We start from the raw sequence: 15,441 nt of genomic DNA, 5'->3' as shown, positions 1-15,441 counted from the left end.
AACACAAAATAGTCATGGTGCACCTGACTGTCCTTGCACTTACTTAGATTCGATATCCAACTGCTCTTCCATCTGAGCCAGCTTAGCCTCCAAGGCAGCAATAGAGGCTTTGTATTTGGACTTGACGGTTCCTTCCATCTCCAGCAGCTTCTGTTTCATCTCCTTGTTCTGCCGCTCCAGCTGAGAGCGAACCCCTTCCAGTCGCTGTGTTGTGCTGCGCTCTGCAGCCACCTCTGTGGTCAGCTGGTCAGTCTACGAAGTAACCGTGGTCAAATCATTGTGAAGTCAGAGATTTACACTGTACTAATCACCCGTTTTAAACTATTCAATGCATTATGAAACCCTACAATTTAACCACATTCAATTCTACTTGATTTAATTCTCTTACTTGCAGAGTGGTTCTCTTTAGACGGTCATTGACCATTTCGGTGTTAAGCTGCTCTTCCTCTAGCTCTTCCTCTAGCTGGGCGATACGAGCCTCAAGTCTCCTCTTTTCATCTGCCATCTGGGAACTGGTGAAGAGAAGAGAACATTCATTTGTATGAGAAAAAAGTATACTGCTCAAAGAAATGTAGGGAACACTTTGATCCCTTCATTATTGTGAGTTTTCATGAACTTCATTTAAATGTGGATTTAGCCGTTAGCTGGGTTCCTTACTTCTTGGTGTTGGAATTGTTAATTTCATCCTGCAGCTCGTCTCTCTCCATCTGAGCCTGTCTTTTAACTCTCTCCGCAGATGCCAGGTCCTAGAGGAAGTACAAGACATGTTTTTAAAAAATCATTGCAACTCAAGTGGATGACAGAGTCCATCCATACCACTAATTATAATGACAGTGGAGAACAATATCGTTGGGAAAACTTTCAGAGCAATTTGGTGAATAATCAAAATTTACAGGATGTCACATTCAACACATACCGTTATCGTTCTTCAATGTCTGTGGATGCTGCCCACACCATTATCTTTATAGTCATTCTTGGTTTAGACAGACCCTCACGTATTGTTAGCATCTCTAACAAAAATAATGTATTTAACTGAAAAACATTGAGGTCCACCTCGTCTCCGAAGCATAAATCAGGCTTTGGGTCAAAAACGAGGCTTAAAGGGATTCTAGGTAACTTTAAGCCTAAATTTAAAAGTATTTTTTTTTAATATATATATATATATATATATATATATATATATATATATATATATATATATATATATATATATATATATATATATATATATAGCATTTCCCCCTCTATCAGCCACTATATAATGATGCTGGGGTGTTTTCCTGCATTGAAACAGTCCTCTTTCTGAAATCCGTATTTTCCCTACTATTTATGTTTTGACATCGGGGTATCCAGCTCTGTCCGGGACGTAAATGAAACGCACGCATGTGCACGTCTGTGCGCGTCCGGCCAATCAGGTGGTGAGTTCAAGTGAAACCGAATGGAACCGAGTCCAGCCTGAGTGCACCCGAGCAAAAACGAGCGGCAGCCATCTTCTCTATGCGCTATTTTTGGTTTCGGTTTTAAAACGCTCAAACTTCTTTTTTGAGGCACGGAATTTACTTTTAACACATTGACCGCCGGGCCCGTAGTTCTACGGGCCGTTAAATCCAACGGTTAAGCGCCGATCCCGTAGCCTACGGGCTGTGGTGCTTTTTCCTTTTTTTCGATATTTTTTTTTTTTTTCAATTTTCTAGGGGGACCATTTTCAGTGTAACACCACCCGAAGTCGACCGGAAGTGCGATCCCGTTTTTTGTTTCCCGTCGGCCTCCATTCTAAGTCGTACACAAAAAGCCCTGTAAACCTATGTAGTTTTTCATCCTCGCATTTCCCATGTTAACATAAACGGTCAGAACTCAAACATGGCGGCTCCGTTTGACACGCGGTCTCGACGAGTAGACACAAGGACATGTGCACGTTGTTTACAAACAGTGGACGGGCAATCTAAAGGATTTTAACGGGGCCTATGGCGACCTGAAAAAAACAAAAAACAACAATAAAACCTTGGCACTGGTGAGTACATTATGAGATTAGCCCTTGGCGGTGGATGTGTTAAGATATCGTTTGGATAGAATTTAGTTGTTTAACTTCATAAATGTGGTCAAGTAATCATGACAGAGCCTATTTTTTTTTTTAAATTCAGAGAACCGGCAGGGGCGGGCAGTGACACGCATTGTATACGAATAAAGCAACCTATTTTCGGCATGGCCCGTTCAGAAGTCCCCCCTGCGTCACCCCATGGTGGTCGGGGAAACGAACTGCTGATGAGGAGGAGGGGGGGTGGGGGTGGGGGGGGGGTGGTGTTTGACAACAGTTTTTTTCTTTTTTTGATCTCTGAAGTTGCCTAGAATCCCTTTAAGGACAGCAGTATAAGATGATGTCTTTACATTTCACAGCAGTGAATGTGGACATTAAGGATGTCAAGAAGTTATGAGACGGTATAATCTATGTACGTATATTTATTTTATGTACCTCCTGGAGCTGCATGGCATCAGCCTCCATGGCCTTGACCTTCCTCTCGTTGTCCTTGGCCTCGTTGAGAGCCTCGTCTCTGGAAATGCGCAATTCCTCCAGCTCTCTCAGCTGCTCTTTCATCTGAGCCTGCAGAGAGGGAGGTACTGGAGTTACACATGAACCGTCCATTGGCTTTCCAATAGTCAAGTTTGCACACTGGATGGTGTTATTTTACCTGAAGTCTCTTCAGCTGCTTGAGGGCCTCATCACGGCCCTTGTTGGCAGAGTCTATGTGGGCCTCCAGCTCTGCAAGGTCCGCCTCCAGCTTCTTCTTGAGGGAGCAAGCCTGAGAGCGCTGCCTGCGTTCATCCTCCAGCTCCAACTCCATCTCACGTACCTGGAGGAGACAGGCAAGGGCATTTCTGTTATTAACAAGTCAATCATCCTCAAGTCAATCTCTTTGGTGTAGTCGTTTACTGTAACATCTCTTTGAGTGTAAAAGAGAGCACATCTTTCAAGCTCTAACCATAGTGAAACCTAGAGAACGTCTGTAAGAAAAAGTGGAAAGTTACATTGTGTGTCAAGACATTTTGGAATGACGTGTACCTGTTTGACCAGCTGTTTCCTCCTCTCCTCGCCCTGTTCATCTCTGGCCAGCAGGTCCCTGTCGAACTGGGCCTTCATGGCCTGCATGTTGACCTCCAGACGCAGCTTGGCGTCCTCAGTCGTCTGCAGCTCATCTTCTAGCTCTTCAAGCTGGACCCTCATCTCTTCCAGTTGCTGCTCCATGCCACGCTTTGCCCTCTCCAGCTCATGGACCTGTGGCAGGGAAAAGATCAGTGCAATATTGTTTTAATATATTTATTTTAAGTATTAGGCATGGGGTAAATAATTAATCTAACGATTCCCCCCCATATATACATTTTGTAAGCTACATATGGGGATTCACAACTTTCAGTGACCAACTGTTAGTTTGGAATGTTATGTCTTCAATGGCGACTTTCTCTTTAATGCTAATGTTTAAGGGCTTTCCTTATGCTCTAGACTAAATGGTAAATCTGTCATCTCTACCCTGCAGGATGGAAACATGTTTTCTCAAACGTGTAAAACATATAGAAATACCACTCTCATCATTTTCTTTTTGACTGTTGGCCATTAGCAATACATGGATGCAATTACTGCTTACACTCTTGCCAACATCATCCTTAGAGGAGACCAGGTCGTCCATTTCAGCCCTGAGCATCTTGTTTGTGCGGTCCAGCTCAGTCTTCACGTCCGTCATGGTTTCCAACTCGCGGGCCAGTGTAAGCGCATGCGTTTCCTTCTCCCTGGCCTCAGCTTCAGCCCGGTCACGCTCCTCTGCATACTGTGTGGAAATGTTCTTCTCCTCAGCCAGCATCTAGATAGGAGACAACCGGAAGGTTAAGTTTAAGTGGGGAGAGCGTACAGTATGTAGAGTCCACATTTAGTTGTACTGAATGAAGGGATAAGAGGTCTGTATCATCCCACTTTTAAATGATTTCCTAGCTAGAGTATGAACAATACACCTGGATTAGCTTTCTGAAACAGCGAGTTGGAATATCTGACACCTAGTGGAAATCTCATGGCAGAAATTCAATAAGTCAGCTTTATGTCTGTGGTTCGCCTCACATTTCATTCTACAACACCCGTTTCTCTCTCAACTGTTGGTTTGAAGCTTTTGTTTATATAAATTCTACAACACCCGTTTCTCTCTCAACTGTTGGTTTGAAGCTTTTGTTTATATAAATGGTGGGTGTATCGTTTAAAGAAAAATCATATTTTTTTTAAATGTCGACATTATCTAACTGCAGAGCTTATTACCCTTATCTATCCATAATCAAATGCAAAACTTCCACCGAAAATCTGCCACAGGAACCCATGGCGGAAGAATCTTCCAGGTTGGCCTACAAAAATGATCATTTATACCTGGTCAAACTTCCTCTGCTTCTTCTCCAGGTTGGATACGATCTGCCTGAGGTGATCCTGGTCCAACACAAGGTCGTCCAGTTCCTGCTGTAAGCGGGTCTTGGTCTTGTCCAGCTTGTCATAGGCTGCACCCTTCTCTTCCAGCTGTTGACTAACACCGTCCATCTCCCGCTGGACACGCTTGCGGCTCTCCTCTGCTCCTTCCAGGGATGATGCCTCCTGCTCCACCTTCTTCTTCATCTCCGCCAGCTGGTGAGGAAAGGTTAGAGGTAGATTTGGGAAAAAGATTTTTTTTAAAGGTGTGAGAATCCAGGCTATATGACAACAGAGAACACACACCAAGATCAAAAGGAAAGTGAAAGATATTAAGAACGTTATGGGCAAAGCTTGACAGTAAAAGTGTCACTTTGAAGAATAAAGAATAACTGGAACAGCCACAATTCGTGGTCAGTTCATATGATATCCTCTTATAATTTGACAAACCTCTGTAGTGCGTGGTGTAGTGCGTGGTGTCATGGAAAGCCGAGCGGTTCTCCTCAGTGACTGGAGCAATTGCTCTGAATTTGCACACAGCCATTGACCATTACCATCTGAACTTAACTGTGAAGCCCGTTTCTCAATTTCATCAAATCTCAGCGTATTATTAGCGTTTGTGTCAAACAATGGGAGATAACGTTGCAAGGTTTCGGGCGAGAAACAAGCAGCAAGGTCTATGAAAACAACGCCAAACGACGCGAGCCCTACAAGCAACAATTGCCCCTAAACCGCTTACAATAGGCGAACATGGCAACACCGAGCCCCATTCACTACTTTCCGCTCCCACACACACTGTGTCTGTCTCTGTCTCTGTGTGTGTCTCTGTGTGTGTCTCTGTGTGTGTCTCTGTGTTTGCAACGGGACCGCGGGTTCCGCGGCGGGAGTTGCCCGTGCGGGGGAGTCACCGCGGGGGGTGCCGCGACGAGACCCGCGGGGGGGAGGAGGGGGGGGCGCCACGACGGAACGCGCTGGGTAGGGTCTAGTTAACCTCTAATTGCAATATGAAATAACATCAACAGAAAGAAAAAGGAACAATTATAAACTAGTTTTGAGGAATTCTGCATGGAAAATATTTTAAGTGATAACTGGCGAGAGACTGGGCCAGTTTACTGACCTGGGATTGGAGAGTGTAGACTTGCTTCTCTACGTTCTTTTTGCTCTCTTCCTCTTCCTCCAGCATCTCCCTCAGGTTGTTCTGCTCATCTTCCATCTGCCTCAGGCGGGTAGAGAGGGAGAGCTTCTGGCGGGTCTCCTCCTGGAGCAGCTCCTGGAACGAGGAAGAGAAACCGGTTTGGTCAGGAACACGAGCGTGTGCATGCGTGGATGTTAAATGACTAGTCGAATAAAGGATTTGCCCATGTGCAGTGTATGTATGTATGTGCATATGCTGTGATTGTATACCTGTGCATCCTGCAGCTGAGACTCTGCAGAAGAGAAGTCCTTGTTCGCTTTAATGCTCTTGCCCTCGGATTCACTCAGGAGGCTGTTCACATTTTCCAACTCCGACTTCACACGGACAGAAGACAGAACATATTGAGTCAATACAACTACAAGAACGTGTCAAGAGCCATCCTGTGCCAAAACCAAACACCAGAGCGCAAGCCCATGCATACCTGCATCTTTGACACTTTGTCAGCCAGCTCATTTTTCTGACGCTCGCCCTCTCCATGTTTGACCTGCAGCTCCGTTAACTGAGCTTCGGCCTTCTTCCTGCGGTGCTCCGAATCTGCCTTCCCCGTGGTCAGAGTCTTCAACTCGATCTGAAGCTCATTCCATTCACTCTCCAGCGCCTGTTTGGTCTTCTCCACTGACACTTTGTTCTGTTGGGTACACAAATGCAGATTGATTGCGTTTGTCAGGTATTAGCTTGGAACGGATATTAAATACACGTTATGATCCTGAGCTAGCTTATGACAAAATGCAGTTAGAAAAAAAAATTAAACTTTGACTGCTTCTCCAAAACCTAAATTTGTGTTCCACGTTTCGTACCCTCTTGGCTTGCTCCAGCTGTTCATTAAGCTCATCAAAAGCCTGGTTGTGTTTGTGTCTCATGTCAGCCATCTGCCCTTCATGGACCTTGGCCTCTTCCTCCTGGTTCTTCTTAAGGTGGGCCACCTCCGTCTCACGCTTGCTCCTGGAGGAGAGGAATGAGTGATCGAATGAGAAAACAGTAACTTTAAAAAAATATATCCTTGAAGTCTTCAAATTGTAAATGTTGTTGGCTGGCCTTATACATACAAAGTAAAAGGGCCAACCAACAATCTAAATAACATCACCAACATCTAAATAGTACTTTAAATGAATAGGAAGTACAGAACAGCTATCCAAATAGTAAATGAGTAGGAAGTGCAGATGCAACACTAAGACTGAAAGAAAAGAATCATTATGAAGTTGTTTAATTGAGTCAAACATTGCCTGCTGTCATGTAGAACCCAACTTTACTCGCGTCGCAAAACACACGGTTACCTAAGCTCCTGTTGTGCTGCAGTAGAGTCCAGAGTATCTTCCAGCTCAGTTTTGAGGGCCTCCAGTTCCTCTCCCAGGTCCCTGCGATGTTTCTCTGCCTTGGAGCGGGCCTGTCTCTCCAGCTCGAGATCTTCCTGGAGTTCAGAGATTTGGGCTTCGAGCTCCCTGATATTCTTCTGGGCAGTGTTCTTGGCTGCTGCTTCTTCCTCAGTCCTGGGAGCGAGATGATAAAAAGGTGAGGAGATATCGGTATAAGTTCATGGCAAAAACTAAGGAAGAAGGCAGATATTTACACATCACATTTGAAAAGTAGAAGCACAACTTGTCACACATTTCATCCAGATTAACGTCAGACTTTATATACTGTAGTGCTTCACCCGTCATCCATATTAACGTCAGACTTTATATAGTGCTTCACCTGTAAGTGTGGTGGATGCAGAACATCTGATCCACCCAACACTATATAAGATCACCCAGATATGTACAAACATATCAGCCAATAAGTCTACTTGCATTTGTCCATGCATTATATTAAACTGTTAACCCCGCTTTGAAAACTCATCCTGGAGCACCCTTTATTTTTCCAAATTCAGAAACTGTCCTTCAGAACATCTGTGCATGTGCATGTGCATGGGTCCTGACCTGGCCAATGCAGCAAGCAGCTCCTCTTCCTTCTTGGCCAGCTGGGCTTTGAGCTCAGCAATCTGGGCCTGCAGGTCAGCCATCTGGTCCAGGAGCTCGGAGGAATCTCCCTCCAGCTTACGACGGTTCTTCTCCAACTCTTGACGCTGCTTTTCTTCTTTTCTTAGACGTTCTGAGTGAGATAAAAGTACAGGGAAGAGGACCAGGATTATGTCAGTTTCCCTTGCACCTTTCCCTTTTCATTTGGGTATTGAAAGAGAAATTTCAGGTGGCATGAAGTAAATAGAAGAGGGTATAGGACACAGGGTCAAATGTACTTCAGCAGTGTCTTTTCTTTTGCCCAAAGGATGTGGGACAAATAAAAGGGAAAAATGCTTTACACAGGGTAAAAGTGAGAAGAAATAAAACTAAGTAGAACAAACACCAACCCTCTATATCAGTAATCATGGCTTCATGTTTGTTCTTGAGTTTTTGCAAGCTCTTCGACTTCTCCTCCTCCTCGGTCAAGTTGGAGGTGAACTCGGAGATCCTCTCCTCCAGCTGTTTCTTTTCCTGAGCACACAAAAGGGAAAAAGTCATGCTACTATAGTCTTAAATCACACAAGCCAATAAAACATATATTTGCCAATGCTAAATATGAGTTTACCCCCATCCTTACAAAACATCACATTTTGGAATATATTGGGTGAGTTACATACAGTATCTTAAAATTCCCAAATGCTAATGACTGCTATGTTTAAGTGAACAGAGAGCTGTTCTACTGACCTTGTTGAGCTTGTTGTTCTGGTCATCCAGGACCATCACATCCTCCTCTATCTTCTTCATCTTGGCATCCATGGTGACCTTCTCCAGCTGAAGCTTTTGTCTAGCTCCTTCCTCTTCATCCAACTGCTGCTCCAAGTCCTGAATGGAGAAAGAGAGAAAGTCATATTTACCTACAAAATTAGACCATCGTCTTAATGATCTCAGAATTCTTGAAAGGAATTGGTGAGGGATCTACATTTCCATCTTTAGGACTCATTCAAGTTACAAGTTCAGCCCAAAACGTATTCTTCAGTCCAAGGTGCAAAAGAAAATCACCACGCTGTTAATGACGAAGTTTAATTAGGGACATACAACTTTCTCATAGATCCAACTAACCGTGATGTTCGTCTGCATCTTCTTCCTCTCCGTCTGCAACTGGGTGACTCTCTCTTCCTCTTCTTCCACACGAGACTCCAGGTCATGCAGGATGTCCTCCAGCTCCGTTTTCCGGGTAGCCAGACGGGCTCTCATCTCCTCTGCCTCCGCACAAAGCTCCGTCTCTGCCTGGAGTTGCTCCTGGAGGGCCAGCTTCTCAGAGTTCATCTGGCAAGAAGGAAGGATCAAATTGAGAGTGAATGGATAATCACAGAGCTGCATCATATCGGATACACTTAAAGAGTAAAGCCCTTTATTTTGGTACATTGACCTTGGGTCAGTTGGGAACCTACACTACATTAGATCATTATTAAACCGCTATTTATGATGAGACTAAACCAGACCTGCTGCTGCTTGGTCTCATACTCCTTGACGAGCTGTTCAGCTTGAACTTGTCTATCCTTGATCTTCATCAGCTCCTCTTCTTTGGCAATCATGTCCTCCTCCTGCCTGGTGACCTGCAGGAGCGGCTTCACCTGGAAGAAACACGTTCAAGGACCACAGCCAATACATATTATTGTGTGAGCTTATGTCTCTGATTATAATAGAAACGTAAACAAGGCAAAAATCACAGAACTTCACGAGCGTTTCAGGATATGGCAGGTTCTAGGATACCCTACAAGAGCCATAACAGAGCATATGGTGTGTCCATCTGTACCTTGGTGAAGAGCCTCCACCACTGCCAGTTCCTGAGTTTGAGGTAGGCGGCACAGTTTCTCTGGATCACCCTCATTGCAGTCAGCTGCTGCTGCCTCTTGGCAAAGGCCCTGAGAAAAACAAAATACTGTATTTATATTTGCCATAATAATAAAATATTTGTAAAAACCATGATGCCAGTTATATTTTTTGTTTATTTCAAAAAATGTATTGGTATGTATAGAAACTACTGTGTCAAAACTTCATACACACTCAGCCCAAGCCTGATCAGAGTCACTGGACTATTTGAGGATGGGAGTGGAGAGTTAAGAATTCAGAATTTAAAAAAAAGACACTGGCGTCTAAGAAAATATATTGACAAAAAGGGGGTAGATGAGAAAATAGTACAATCAGCTGGGGCACTGTGGGCAGGGCATCAAGGCCACTGTGGCCTCGGGTGCAATGTTTTTGAGGGGCAAAGGCGGCCATGGGCTTCATGAAATTCCTGCCCTGGTTATGATGATTATATGGACCAACTATATGAATCCTCCATACTTGCGGGCAACGTATCCTCTGCACCAGGCCTGGAAGCTAATGATGACGTCAGTGATCTTCACGTCCCTCTCTTCCTCCAGATGGGCCAGAACACCAGCTCTGAAGAACACTTTACTCTGACCAACGCGGAACAGATTGGGGTCCAGCTCCAGGGCTTTGACCTACAACAGACAGAATAGAAAATTGTGTGTCTTACTGTGGAGAAATCTGCAGTCTGGGAAAAGGGGAAGGTGTGTATGTATGTGTGTGTGTGTGTGTGTGTGTGTGTGCGCACACAAACTTTAAAAAAAAACTTTCGTATGGGCGGTGAATTTTTTCTGACTTACCATAAGTACACAGGCCTGCTTGCCATCCATGAAACCTTTGGGAATGGAATTGGGGGTGAGGATTTCGTACCTGAAATAGGGGAAGACAAACATATTTACTTCAGCAGCTCCTACTCCTTAAATAGTGAATTTAGGGTAATCAAGGGGAAAACAAAGTCCATAAATCTTCATACAGGTTGGGATGCTAATCACTCTCATTTACAGGTGTTATTAACTTATTTAAGGGTGAATCGAAATTTTAAAGAAAAAAAGAAAAAATTTAGAAACCAGATTACCTCTGTCTGAACTCCTGGAAGACTATGCGGTTGGGGAACCCCTGTCTGCAGATGCGGATCCCCTCTAGAACGCCATTACACCTCAGCTGGTCCAGGACCAGGTGGGGCTCCAGTTTACCAGCCTGAGGGAGACAAGTGTTCAGAGGGCCATTCCACACATTTAATATAACGTTGCAACTAACCATTGAATATAGTCCAGTAATCCAAAATTGCTATACAGTACTGTTCTAAGGGTGTTATGCACTTTCCTTTTTAAATAAAGCGAAAATAGACAGAGGAGGTGATGGACATGCAACAGAACTCCAGACAGATTTGAAGACATTCTAATAATGGGGTCATCACACTAACAGGTAGCTGCATTTAAATATGCATTAATGTTGTTGCAACATTGTTTGTGTATTATTTTGCACTTGCAAAGCATCTTTACCTTCTTCTCGTGGTTGGGGATGATGCAGCGGACAAAGTTGGGGTTAGTGTTCCTGAGTGTGGACATGAGGTTACCCAGCTGCTCTTTGTACAGTTGGCCAACAGTACGGAACATGCCCTTGCGGGTCTTGAAGGCACCGTGCATCGAGTCCGACATTCCTGCTACCTTGTCCAGGCCAACGATACGGTCCACTGTGCAGAGCGGGAGAGACGACAAGAAGCAAGAATCAGAGTGCAGCCTCAACGATTTTCTCTCGATTAAATACTTTCAACTTGGCATCCCATTGGCATCCCATTTTGGGCATTGAGTTTATAGGTGTGTTAAATGTTGTAGTTATTTTTTTATTCAAATCTTTTCAAAAACAGCAAACATGGCAGATCTACAAGCTCACAACTTGTTGCCGTGCAACACATGAGCCCAAGCTCACATTTGCGCTGACAAATTGGATCTCCATGTATGGGCATAAAACCATTGCCTAACAATATCGATTTGTGCCAACAGCAGGATCTCCATATATGGGCATAATCTCCATTCTCCATGCGCATTTATCTCCACATATGGACATGCATGTACAGATTTGCAGCGATATTGGGCATATCCATATTTGGGCTGCGTCATCCCAGTCTATTCCCTATATGGGCATGTCATATGCCAATTGGCACACAGTTATCAGCCCAGTCCATGCAGTATATGGGCATAAATGCCAATTTGCGCTGACGTTAAGCATGTCCAGTCCATCCAGTCCATATATGGCCATGTCTGCACACCTGCCACCACTTGAACTTCGTATAGTAATAGTAGGTTAGGATACTCTACCAGATGGATTGGTTAAAATAGTTTTATTCATTATAAATAAGTTATGATTGCAGCTTTAAGTAGTTGAATTATTATGTCAAACAGCTTGAATTGACCACCATCTTGACTGCAGGTTTGTTGGCACAACACAAGGGGGCCTCACACTACAACATTTAGTTGTACTGACAGCACTTATAACTTCTGTAAACCTGTGGTCACTCAACACAAAAAGGGAAGACTCTTGTACATCACAGTGTGATTGACTGAATCATTATTTTGAAGGTAACCTACTAAAACATTATAGACTAAGAATAGACAAAACACATGCAACTCATCAAGCAGTGTTTGTGGCAATTGGCAATTTCTTTTGGCATTTGGCTAATTATTAAATACAGAATATTTTTAAGCCAATGTATTGCATAGCTTTGTTCAACATTCAATTGTGATCAAGTCATGCTGCACTATTTTTTTCCTCCAATATTTTGGGTTTAATTTGATTTCATAAGTGCGCTCCACTTACCATCTCTCCACAGATCAGCAATAAATTTGTCTGTAGACTGGTTGAGCAAAGTGGCCACACACTCATTCAAAGGATCCATGTTTTTCATCAGCCACTCATCAGCCTTGTAGTCCACCTGCACAAGAGGACAGCAATAAATACAACATAATAATCTCCAAAGTAAGTTAATTGATCTGATACAAGTCATCTTTTTTAATGTTTCCTAAATGCATATAATGACCTTTCCAGCGTAGTGCATAATGCAGAAATCAGCATCATCCTTGAGTTTCTTGGGCTTTTGGAACTTGGAGTTTGAACCCTGCTCCTGAACCACCTTGTCCACAAAGCTCCTGTCTGTGGCCTTGGGGAACCAGCACTCTTCATCCAGCAGAGCCAAGATACCTGGAGGACCAGACTGAAGAGCGAGGAAGAACAAAGCACATGGAATGACTAGTCCGTCAGCAGAAATCAACTTTTAATAAAACACAGTCTGACTAATAGATCATGCATGCTTCAACTCGTTTGAATCAGTCATTAGTCACTGGCAGCTACCCAGCTCCATTATCAGAGAGACCAAAGAGAAGATAACGCAATGAAAACACTCATTGTAGCATTCTTCATTCCAAGCTGGAGGGAGGGTGGAATGACGACATCTTACTCAAGTACTGTATGAGGCTTAATCACATTTGTGGAAGACATCTTACATGCTTCTCTATGAGGTCGATGCAGGGCTGCAGGTCGAGGCCGAAGTCGATGAAGCTCCACTCGATGCCCTCCCTCTGGTACTCCTCCTGTTCCAGGATGAACATGGTGTGGTTGAAGAGCTGCTGCAGCTTCTCATTGGTGTAGTTAATGCACAGTTGCTCAAAGGAGTTCAGCTGCAAACATGAAAGAGAGAGATGGTGAGAGAGATGGTCAGAGAGACTCATTTGTCAGCTGTCATTTGTCTAGAATTTAACATAAGATTATAATACCATTAGAATTTAACATAAGATTATAATACCATTACATAGCTTATAATACCATTACATAGCAAATAGTCACAAAGGTCAAAGAGAGCGGCTACTAGTGTTACTAGTGTAACATTCTGAGGGTGGCAAAGCCTACGTTTATCAGCAGCACAATTGACGTTTTGGAAGTTTGACACACTAGAATGGCAGACTAAAAAGGTGGTCCTAAGGCAAACGGACCACCCATCACGATGGGTGGTTTCATTGAGGACCTCACATGTCTTCTCTATCTGCCCCGTCTTTCTACACTGACTGATCTAAAATAAAGCATAAAATAACCCCAAAAATATATTTAGTCACATTGTCAGAATTACTGACACTGCCACTACTTCCACATTGATGTTTAGACTTATGATCCAAGTTTATCCTTCTAGAATCAATCAAATATTAACAATGAGTCAGGTCTATAATGACAAAGCTACGCGCAAGTCCCCTTACTATGGTGGAAGGGCAGGTCCCTTACCTCAAAGATCTCGAACCCAGCAATGTCAAGGATGCCAATAAAGGAAGCCCCCTGTCTCTTGGTCTTGTCCAGGGCTTTGTTGATCCTCATGACCAGCCAGCGGAACATCCTTTCATAGGAGGCTTTGGCCAGGGCCTCCACAGCAAACTCTGCCTGCTCCTGGGTCTGGGCTTTCTGCACATAGTCCCTGCCCACCTACATGATGTGAAATGAGGGGCTCATACATCAGTCACATCTCTAATGCTGCGTTCACACTGGCAACGACAAAGATGCAGGCTACAATTCATTTTCAAATGGAAGCTAGCGACATGACATGTGTAAAAAAGTTGAGCTGGTTTCAACTTCAGATACAAAGCTACAAATATGCTCAAATATGCTGTGTAGCTTTGTATCTGCCAGTGTGAATGCAGCATAACTGCACATTAATATTAGGTTTACACAATCTGATCGATTCATTTTGGGTTTCTAAATGAACATCAGATTACAACAGCAATCATTTCTAATATGGTCCCCACTGCCAGGATATGACAAGAGATCGGGGGGGCCCACAAACATAAATGGAGCACAATGCGCTTGGTATATAACAAAGTGAATTATGCAATTATGTGCATGCATGTCACATACAGTACATATATGCACAGTATGTGACCAAATAAAACCCCAATGAACTTGGATCATTAGCTGGCAAGCTAATCAATCGCACCTTCCCATACCCACCTTGATTCTGGGGGATAAGATTGCCCGTGTGAAGTCGGTCACATTCATACCCAGCAGATGGCACACTTTCTGGGCAGCTGTGGAGAAACATAAAAGAAGATTGTTTAAATTTAGAAAACAGAAGAATGAGGAACATCTAACAAGGCAGAGTGGGTGTGTAAAGATAGTAATGTATTGTGTGTACCCGTGTCATCAGGCATGGATGCCTGATCGGAGTGACGTTCCTTCTTGAAGCTTATATTTCCAAGATGCAGAACAGCCGACACTACCTTCAGCAGGCCTGACAGACAAACAATTAAACTGTTACAATGGCTCAGTGTCTTCTGGTAAAGAGGTCAAAGAACTAGGAGGCAACTTGCACAACATTTTTACATCCAACTCCTTTTTAATGCAAGATTTTCTTTTAGGGTAAGACGTGGTCTTGATAAAAAATTAACACTGGTTAAGCACAGAAACAAAACTGTAAATGCTGTCGTTCCCCTTCAAATATTTGTTTTGGTGTCTCGCATATGGGGAACGCCCCCTGCGTTATCCTCATAAACGCATAATCCAATTTATTGTCTGGCAAGCTTGTGATACCCAGGTCCAGGGTACCATCCCCTACGAATGGTGAATTTCAACACTCTGAACAGTGACACCATGCCGTTTTATACCAGAACCTGGTTGTTTTGCCATTAGAGCCACAGCACAAGATATGCAATTATGAACTACTGCTTTTCTCTTCCCATTTACATATTGGCCATAAAAGCAATGCCAGACGGTCAGTGGAGGTACAGTAGATCTACCTAGTCTTTCCTCTTCAGGGATGCTCATGATCTTGAAGGCATCCATGGTTTCATTGAACAGGTCCTTGTCCTGTTGACCGGGGATGGTGACGTTCCCATTGGACAGGAAGCGGTACTTGCTGTAGTCCTCAAGGCACAACTCAGCTACACAGAGAGAAATTAGGAAGAAGAGTATGTTACTGATTGAAAATATAGATGACCTTTTCCTGTTTAGATGTGCTGTACTGTAGA

At 43.7% G+C, this 15,441-nt stretch overlaps 1 protein-coding gene across 1 annotated transcript in view; it reads right to left on the bottom strand.

Annotated features, from left to right (window-relative positions):
* The window catches only part of LOC308076152 (myosin-9-like), a 29,181-nt gene that overhangs the window by 3,206 nt on the left and 10,534 nt on the right, over nt 1-15,441 (bottom strand). The window contains exons 11-40 of the mRNA XM_080416276.1: nt 15,211-15,354; nt 14,610-14,705; nt 14,426-14,502; nt 13,709-13,903; nt 12,940-13,113; nt 12,477-12,650; nt 12,257-12,371; nt 10,942-11,132; nt 10,515-10,636; nt 10,240-10,309; nt 9,914-10,074; nt 9,381-9,489; nt 9,067-9,198; nt 8,684-8,890; nt 8,309-8,446; nt 7,972-8,095; nt 7,544-7,715; nt 6,902-7,114; nt 6,425-6,569; nt 6,049-6,255; nt 5,837-5,941; nt 5,550-5,702; nt 4,400-4,648; nt 3,639-3,851; nt 3,059-3,271; nt 2,688-2,849; nt 2,471-2,599; nt 658-746; nt 389-512; nt 44-252 (exon numbers count right to left, since the gene is read on the bottom strand). Of these exons, the coding sequence (XP_080272402.1) occupies nt 44-252; nt 389-512; nt 658-746; nt 2,471-2,599; nt 2,688-2,849; nt 3,059-3,271; nt 3,639-3,851; nt 4,400-4,648; nt 5,550-5,702; nt 5,837-5,941; nt 6,049-6,255; nt 6,425-6,569; nt 6,902-7,114; nt 7,544-7,715; nt 7,972-8,095; nt 8,309-8,446; nt 8,684-8,890; nt 9,067-9,198; nt 9,381-9,489; nt 9,914-10,074; nt 10,240-10,309; nt 10,515-10,636; nt 10,942-11,132; nt 12,257-12,371; nt 12,477-12,650; nt 12,940-13,113; nt 13,709-13,903; nt 14,426-14,502; nt 14,610-14,705; nt 15,211-15,354 (4,612 nt within the window). The remainder of the gene's footprint in view (nt 1-43; nt 253-388; nt 513-657; nt 747-2,470; nt 2,600-2,687; nt 2,850-3,058; nt 3,272-3,638; nt 3,852-4,399; nt 4,649-5,549; nt 5,703-5,836; nt 5,942-6,048; nt 6,256-6,424; nt 6,570-6,901; nt 7,115-7,543; nt 7,716-7,971; nt 8,096-8,308; nt 8,447-8,683; nt 8,891-9,066; nt 9,199-9,380; nt 9,490-9,913; nt 10,075-10,239; nt 10,310-10,514; nt 10,637-10,941; nt 11,133-12,256; nt 12,372-12,476; nt 12,651-12,939; nt 13,114-13,708; nt 13,904-14,425; nt 14,503-14,609; nt 14,706-15,210; nt 15,355-15,441) is intronic.

Source organism: Gymnoscopelus braueri (assembly GCF_963280865.1).
Source record: "Gymnoscopelus braueri genome assembly, chromosome: 2".
Classification (NCBI taxonomy): Eukaryota; Metazoa; Chordata; class Actinopteri; order Myctophiformes; family Myctophidae; genus Gymnoscopelus; species Gymnoscopelus braueri.
This window is presented reverse-complemented; position numbering and strand designations above follow the sequence as displayed.